Raw genomic sequence first — 8,584 nt, 5'->3', positions numbered from 1 at the left:
GAGCGCTGTGTAGCACATAAAATCATTTCGAGGTGAGGAAACACAACCCGAATTCATACATAAGGCACACGGGATTATAAGGGGCACTGTCGATTTTCAGAAAAATCAAAGGATTGATTTTAAGTGTGCCGTATTTTCCAAAAAACACGGTAATAACGACGGCCCGCTAGCATGCTCTACCAAAAATAGTGCTTTGTTGTGTATCTGATGGACGAAAGCTAAACCAGTTCCACACCACTGAAGTTGCAGCATTTTTACAAACCAATTCTAGTTCATCCGTTTCATTCAATGATCCGCTTTCACCCTTCTCATTCTCTGTCGCCGCCGTGCTTTTTCCGCCATGTGCGTATGAAAACAAAGGCACTGCGCATACGTGTTTTACCCATATTCTATCGGGAGATTTCATTTTCTTATCGTTGCCTAACATTATTAGGCAACGAGTATTACCGTGAACGGTATAATATGGCACAGCCATAGTACAAGCTTCCAATTTTATAGGGACAAATACACCCCATATACCAGTAGAGCCATATATAAGCACTTTTTGCTTTAGTTCAAAGGACGTGATGTCTTTAAAAAAAAGAAAAAAAAGAAAAAAAAAAGATTTATGTGTTGCTGCCATCAAATTCGAACTGAACTCATCTTATTCATGAGGTAGTAAAATGTCTCATGTCTAAACATTTGACAGTTTTCCATCTTATGCTGTGGATAAAATGTTTTCAAAAATTTAAATTTTGAGTAAATTATACCACCCTCCAAAAAAAATAAGAAACAAAAATGAAAGAATAAAAAAAGAAAATGATGCAGGAGACAGAAACCACTTTAGTTGTCAGAAACAAGTCTTTTTTTTATTTTATTTTAATTTAAATATAATAGTTATGTGCAGATTAGACAGATTATTGGGAAAGTCATAAGGAGGCATGTGTGTAAAATGTCTCCAAGCATGATGTAATTATAAACTCAGGTAGTGACTGCAGTATCCATTACAGGTAGTGCAGGCGCGACCCTTTATTTGCGTGCTGCAACACAATACATGGTTGCTGCTAGTTCAGCACTACGGTTCCATATCTGACGCTGTTAAATGTAAGTATATTACACTTTATCTAGCACTTAAATGATGACAACTCAATATAGTTTTACTTCTATTAAGCCCAATAAGCTAACGTTAATTACCGAGTTAGGCAAAAATGGATCAGTATAAGCCTTTGAACTTCCACATTAGGTTCACAGCTTTACCAACTTTTCTGGATGGCAAAAAGATGCAAAGATCCTTACCATAAACATTTATGGAGGTTCCAGCGTCAATGATGCCACTGTTTGGGCGCACACAGTATCTGCGAGGTGCGGTCGTCTTGACTTTGAAACACACATTTCTGTCTGTGGGGTTGGTCAGCTTCAGGGTGGCGGTGACAACATCTGTAAATGGGCCTGAGGATGAGAAAGAAAGAAATGCAGTGACTTGAGTGTGCGTGCAAGCATGTGGGGGTGAATTTACACGTCTCGTAGTTAGGGTATAGATGCAGCATTTGTTTGTTACTTGGGCTCCTAAGAAGAAAGAAAACAGGGTGGGTGCGCAAAAAATATACACAATGTAAAAATCCATTTCTGCAAACATCAATATCAGGGCAGATTTTTTTTAGCGGTTTTACAGAGCCTGCCACAAACAGAGCAAATTAAACATTAAAACAGTGGTGAGATCAGCAAAGTGTGCACGTGTTTATAATTCATACCACGCCCTCAGCCAAACGTTGGATGCTGCAGAAAAATTACTAGATGGGTGTCTTAAGTGCTAATGTTTTCCTTTTGTCTCTGTAGCAATTAGGTCTCTCACACGTTTCTTGACAGCTTAAGCATGGTTTTGGAAACTGATGTTGATGCAAGTGTGCATCAGTAACAGAGTGGGTGTATGGATCTTCTCCAAAGCCCTGCAACAATCAATCAGTGAACAGCCCACTTCAAACTGATACCACCACCCTAGGCCCTCACTTGACCCATTTCTGCAGCAAAAATGACACACCAAAGTAATTATCCAAGAAAATAATCATTACCGCTGGCACTGCAGCTCAGTCCGTAATTTCATAATCATTGTGCTTGGATACAGAAAAGCTGTAAAGGAATTCGGGTTGCACAGTGGGAGAAAACGCCAAATCTCCTGCCGGCTAGCTTATAATATTGTGAAATAGCATGGTAATAAGGATAAGCAATGACACCCTGATCGTAGAAAATGCTAGAATAGGGAATTCTTTGCAGTCGGGCAGTAGAAACGACACCGAGGGGGAGGTTAACTGAACCATTAGATCAAATCGAGGTGTTTCCAATGCTGTCAGAGTATAAAAGAGAAAGTATGACAAGCAAATGAGAGAATTAGAGAAACGGTGCGGCGGGCCTGCCCTGACGCTGCAATGACAGCTAGCAGTTTGCCTTGTTGCTAGTGAGATTAGCTGGATGCTACTCCAGCGAGCTAGTTAGCACCGTCGCACAGTGTCGTTTCACCTGTCACCGCACAACTGTCGTACACACAATGTAGACTACAGCTAACAGCTATATCCCTCACGTTTTACCACAGCATATACAACGAATGGCACATTCAACTACTCAGTAGTGCAGAAATCGAAATACTGGCTCTCATTTACGTCTCCTGTGTTAGCTACCTAAGCTCGGCCCTGCCCTCCGCTTCTTCGGTTACCTCTGAATTTCAGTTCGTGTTGTGGCTCCAGCAACAGGACTTGTTCTGGTCTGGCCATGTCCCAGGGCTTCTTCCTGTCGTGACGGCGAGGACAACAATATTTTTTTTTTTATTGCAGTTGGCCCGCAGAGGTGAAGCAAGCTGGCTCCCGAAGAAACAACCCGGCCGCCCTCGGTTTTTCTACGGGAGGGTAAATAAAGAGGGGGAATTTATACACGCACAAACACACACCGCCACTCGAACTGACAGGCTGACTGACTGCCAACGACAGCTGCTGGAGGCTAAAAGGTGCTACTGCTAACTTTACTAGCAGCGGAGACGAGGAAGGAAAAGGCTACGTCACGCTGTGGGCGGGACTAGCAGGTGACGTGAGCTGGTTTTTGTTAGTGCTGTCAAAGAAAGTCCAACGTTTAACAGCTCAGGACTGAGATAAGACAGCACTATGAACACTTCAGCCACAATAAAGATTTTACATTAAGGCCTAAAGCACTGCTACACATTCCTTAAAATGTTATGTTTTAATCTTATATAGTTTTAATAATGAAAAATACAAACCATACCAGTATATGGAAGAAATTTCAGATCCTTTTTGCCATAGACCTTTAAAGAGTCCTCTTCTGGTTGCTCCCAGTAGGGGCCACCACAGCAGATCATCTGTCTTCATCTCGCCGTCTCCCTTGAATTCTTTCTCACACCAGCCATCTGCATTTCCTCCTTCACTTCATCCATGAATCTTCTCTGTGGTCTTCCTCTTTTCCTCCTGCCTGGTAGCTCCATATTCAGCATCCTTTGCATTAATACATATTTATACCTTCTCTGCACATGTCTAAACCATCTCAACTTGCCTCTCGTTAGTGTCATATCTTCAAACCATGCAGTATAACAAGTCTCACAGCCACCTTTGAAAATAATGCCAACCAAATTCCTCCAATAGGTCTGCATAACCCCTCACCATAGGTAGACTTTGAATTAGGTAACACCAATTAATTCAGCCAGATTTGACAACCCACAGGAAAAATATGGAGAGGCTGGTCTGTGTTTTTCTTGGCTTGGTTTTTTTCCCCTCCACATTTGTGTCCTATGTTTTTCCAAATAAAGTTCTTGCTGAGGGCCCCAGTTAGACTTATTCCATCTCCCATTTTATATCTGTATCTGAATGGACTTAATTTAGCTCAAATTCAGATCCATCAGGAGTTTTCCCTTGCTGTGATTTTCTACCACCTTATCACAATCCATTCTCATTACATCATGCTCTGCAACACCTTTCTTGTAGAAAATAACCAGCATATGGTTTTGGATGCTGCTTTCACTCCATCCTTGTTCCAACGGTGACTTTGGCATCAGCTTAAACTTTGCTTAGGTTGGTGAGACCAGCAGAAAAATATTAGTCCTTTATTTATCCAGGTAAAAAACATCTCATTGAGATTAAAAATCTAATTTCCAAGAGAGCCCTGAAAAAAGAAATAGAAAAAAAAGCAAACTCTGCTAATGTCAAAGCTTAAAATTAATAAAAAGAAATTTTCACTAAGTAAAATGTTGAGTTTTTGGATACAGAGAGCTGGAGAAAACTTTTTTTTTTCCCCCCCAAAGAGTACAAACAACAAACATGTACTAGAGAAGTCTTGTGCATTGCTTCCATACACACCGCTTCAAAACACACCTGGTAAGTTCTGAAAATATGGAACCAACATGTCAAGTTTTTAAGTTTAGGTGCTTGATAATTAAAAAATTTTTTTTTTTTAAATTATCAGGGCACTTGTTAGGAGGCTGCAATATTTCCTTTTTGACTGAGACCATGGAAACTGAGCTGAGTAGGCTCGGGAGTTACTTAATCCAGACTAAAACTAGGTAATTTTACCTTTAGATACTCACATCGGTGATACATGCAGGAAAATCATTTACACCTGGAGTGTCAAACATAAGGTCAGGGGACCAGAATCTGCTCAGCAAAGACTCCAACCTGGCCTGCTGGAAGTCTTTGAAAATTGTGCAGGAGGGCATAAATCCTGCACTTAAATGTATTTTCAGAAATTTTATTTTTCCTACCGAAGACGACCTCCTCCACAGCCACACTCTAAGTAATAGATAAGTGCCAAAGTTAAGAGGTTGTCTGAATTAAAAAAAAAAAAAAAAAACCCAAAAAAAACCAAAGAAAAAAAAACAAACAATGTGTCCACAGTCAAATAATAATGGAAAGTTTAACTGAATTTTCTTTTTCATAATTACAGGACCGTCTAGGCAATGACCTACCAGAACTTTGTAATTTTACACATTTGAGTCCGAAGAGTCATGTTGACACATTTCTTTATCACGTATAAGATATCTCAAGCAGTAAATATGCATTTAAGTTATTTTATACGGGCTAAAAGATTCTCTCAAGTACAGCCCTTTTAAGATCAAAGTGGGCACACAGTTGGCAACCCATTGTGCTTTTCTACTTGTGCTACATCCTTTCATATTCTTTTCTTCCTGCCAGTCACTGTTTGAGATCATTATATTACACGTGTACTTTGAGTAGCAGTAGCAATAAATGAATAAAGAGGAAAAAAAACCCGAAAAAACGAGCTAAAGAATTTATAGAGCTAAACTTGAAATAGCAAATATGTTTGATACAACAGTGCATTCAGATCATACTTCTGATTGTAAAAGCTGCAAGACAAGGCATCTCTAAAAATTTTTTTGCTGCGGTGGGGGCAGGAGAAGGGGGGCGGGAATAAATAAATAAATATCAGCACTGTTAAAGATTTGAGCGATTTGGTCCGATACGTTACTGATTTTCACAACGAGTGGAGATCAGTTTTTTGGGTGGGAGCTAGAGACACAGGTAGATGTGCAAAATGTTCACTGCCACGAGGATTGTTGTTTTGCGAAGCACAACAGTCATAAGAATCGATAAGCTTGGATGCACTTTTATCTAATAGTGTTGTTGATTTCTACCCCCTGAGTTGCGTAGAGTGTAATGACAAAAACATGACAAAGCAGTTGCTGTTTGCACCAAAAAAAAAAAAAAAAAAAAAAAAAAAGAAAAAAAAAAAAGAAAAAAATTCTTTATTTCATAGAGCTCCTTTTCAGAAAGTAGACCCATATTTGATGTACACATTAAATGAGACTAGGGCACTGAAATGAGAGATGCTAATACTGTACAGGCTGCCTCTGCTGTGCAAGGCTAGGCAGGAGGACCCCCTCCCCCCTCAGCGGAAAAGAAAAACAAATTGTTCTTTTTTTGGCCATTTTTTCTTTTTTTGCAAAAAACAATAACGATTTGTGTAGAAACAAGCAATGTTTTGCATCTGTCACCTCCCACTTATAACCCTTCAGTGTGTGGAAGAAAAAAAAAAAAAAAATCCCAAACAACTTCAGTTGAAAGGATTAAGTTATAGCAAGATGCACACCATCAAGTGTACAATTTGTCAAGGTTCATTTGATTCTAATAAAATACTTTAGAACCCATATAGATTTCATATTTATCTTTTTGGGGGTATATGGATCAAAAAAAGAAAAGAAAAAAAAAGACATTAAATCATAAAGATGGGCTGGAAGGAAAAGGGTGAAAAAAAAAAAAAACCAAAAAAAAAAAACCACCCACCCCAAAAAACAAAACTCTACTAAAGCTACAAATGGTCATCCACCATCTCCAAGGAGAGGAGAGGAGAAAGAAATGGACTGAGAAAGAGAGAGGTGGGGATAAAGGGAGAGAAGGTAAGAGCAAGGGAGGCAGGGAGAGGATTGGCCAAGCTATACAGCGCAGTATGACACCCACTTTAGCTCATTACACACGTACAGTCGTGATCAAGGCACAGGGATCTTCTAAAAGTTTTCCTCAATAAAGTTGTACAAAATAATACATTTTACAGTCTGTACAAGAATAATAGTTCAGCAGTAAAGTAAAGACAGACATACAAGGAAGGAGAGGAGGAATGGTGGAGGGAGGAATGGCAGGGAGGTGCAAGCACACAGGTGGGAGCAGAAAAAAAAATAAAGTCCCATTTTGTTGTGTTTTTAATATTCCAAGATTAATATATCTTATTTTCTCTTTAAAATGAAAGACCACTGCCAGGAAGGTAAAAGTGCAAATGGAAAAGGTGGCGGTGAAGAGGGTGGGCGAAAGATGGAGAACGTGTAGAGAACCGGTGACAAAAGGATGACAAAGAGTTGAGATAAAGAAAGAGCGCACAGGGCACAATGGCACAAAAGTCTACACAGAGAAAAACAGCTGTGGAGACTGTATAACAGGATGAGAGTTCTCTTTAACTTATATGGTACTGTACTGTTGAAGGATGCCTGTCGCCCTCTATTGAAAGTCCCATAGAAGTTGGCATTTCTGGTTCTTTTTGTTTTAAACTCAATATATCCGCCTCACGTGATGCTCCGATACCAACAAGACAAAGTCAGTTGGCTAAACAGTTCTGTAGAGAAGCCGCTGGCGCCCCGGTCAATCACAGCCGACACCTCCCATCAGAGAAACTCAAATCGCAGTTGGCTCCCATCCCGTTTTAGTGAACACCTGCTCGAGTGAAGTCTCACCAACACACCCGTGGTCTGGTTAAGTCTGTGGTAACGCTGCTCCTCTGGGCTCGGCTGAGCTTTGCCCGTTTAATCTCAAAAAGCACCGACCCAGATAAATAGCCGGCATCTCAACGAAATGCGAGCAGGTACGTGCGTTGCCAGATTGACCCCCTGTTGTGCAGTCCAGTAAAAAGCAGGTGAGATATGTTGTGTGTGCGCGCAAGCAGAGCCACTGGATTTAAAGATGTCTCTAAGTGAAAGGAAGGTTTGGTGTACATGGTTTGAGTCAAAGTCCTGAGCACAGTGCTTGTTTTTTTGTTTTTTGTCTCTTAAATACAGTGTTCAGTTGATCTGCTGTGATATATTCATTCTCCATTTGCAGTAATTCATCTCTTTCCCAATTGCACTGAAGTAGTAGCTCTTAGTTTTCAGCCCAATCAGGGGAGAAAAACCCCCCCCCCCAAAAAAACCCCCAAAACGAACAAAACTCAAGCTGCAGCTCCAACCCTCGCTGCAGGAAACTCAGTCCGGACTGGGCCACTTTTTTTCTGTTTTTAGGAAGGTGAAGGTAACGTGACGATAACATGATGTCGAAAGGTGAGGAGCTGGGAGTATGGCTGAAAGTCAAGACTGAAGTCTGTTTTACGTGTAAGCCCCTCAAACCCATCCGTCAAAAATTCTGCATCAGGTAGAGAGTTTGCATCAGGGGAATTTCTGGGTTCACGGCGTGTTTACTATAAGTGCGTGTGTGTTTTGGCCCCTGTTGTGTCACAAGAGCTCTCATACTTCTGCAGAAGAGTTCAGAGACGCAGGTTCAGGGATTTCTTTTTCGTCTTCCATAGTCCGATCTGGTTTTATCTTTTTGGCCTAACACCTTTCCTCTCCCATCACAACAGCTCGTACTGCCGCAGGTGCATCCGCTGGATGATGTCTCGACAGTCATTAAAGACGCGGCGGATGTTCTCTGTGTCGACGGCGCAGGTGAAATGGGGGTAACAGTAGTGCCTTCCATCTCCACTTGCTGTGCTGATCCTCTGTAGAAGAAAGGAAAAGTTACAAAGCAGCTAAACAACTTTTGTGCAGCAGAAACGTCTCCAAATTTTATTAAAGCATAACCCCCGCCCCTCCACTGCATACATTTAAAAACAAATCCCATGAAAGACAGCTACGCACTTACCAGGAACTCATCTCTGATGAAGTACTTTGCCCTTGTAACACGCGGATCTTCTCCAGGTTCTGGCGTCGCTGTAAGAGGAGACAGAGGCCAGTGACTAACTTCTCACCATATGCAATTTCACAGGTAGACAATTTAAACATGACAATGCAACAACTAGTAAGGAGGCACTACAACTCTATAGCAGAATGTGTAAGACGTAAAAAGAAGCTTTCCAC

The 8,584-nt window shown here is 40.9% G+C and overlaps 2 protein-coding genes across 7 annotated transcripts in view; both read right to left on the bottom strand.

Moving 5' to 3' along the window:
• LOC102198338 (vesicle-associated membrane protein-associated protein B/C) overlaps window positions 1–3,051 on the bottom strand; it is a 9,312-nt gene extending 6,261 nt beyond the window's left edge. For both annotated transcript variants that reach the window (XM_005733035.1, XM_005733036.1), the window contains exons 1-2: window positions 2,687–3,051; window positions 1,276–1,428 (exon numbers count right to left, since the gene is read on the bottom strand). In XM_005733035.1, the coding sequence (XP_005733092.1) occupies window positions 1,276–1,428; window positions 2,687–2,744 (211 nt within the window). In that variant the 5' untranslated portion in view covers window positions 2,745–3,051. The remainder of the gene's footprint in view (window positions 1–1,275; window positions 1,429–2,686) is intronic.
• Window positions 3,052–6,202: 3,151 nt separating this feature from the next.
• gnas (GNAS complex locus) overlaps window positions 6,203–8,584 on the bottom strand; it is a 37,677-nt gene continuing 35,295 nt past the window's right edge. For all 5 annotated transcript variants that reach the window (XM_013910833.1, XM_013910830.1, XM_013910834.1 and 2 more), the window contains 2 exons: window positions 8,370–8,437; window positions 6,203–8,226 (listed from right to left, as the gene is read on the bottom strand). In XM_013910833.1, coding sequence (XP_013766287.1) covers window positions 8,080–8,226; window positions 8,370–8,437 — 215 coding nt within the window. In that variant the 3' untranslated portion in view covers window positions 6,203–8,079. The remainder of the gene's footprint in view (window positions 8,227–8,369; window positions 8,438–8,584) is intronic.

Source organism: Pundamilia nyererei, unplaced genomic scaffold (genome assembly GCF_000239375.1).
Source record: "Pundamilia nyererei isolate P.nyererei 1_Seehausen unplaced genomic scaffold, PunNye1.0 scaffold00049, whole genome shotgun sequence".
Lineage (NCBI taxonomy): Eukaryota > Metazoa > Chordata > Actinopteri > Cichliformes > Cichlidae > Pundamilia > Pundamilia nyererei.
The sequence above is the reverse complement of the archived record's forward strand: the minus strand, read 5'-3'. Positions and strand labels throughout refer to the sequence as shown.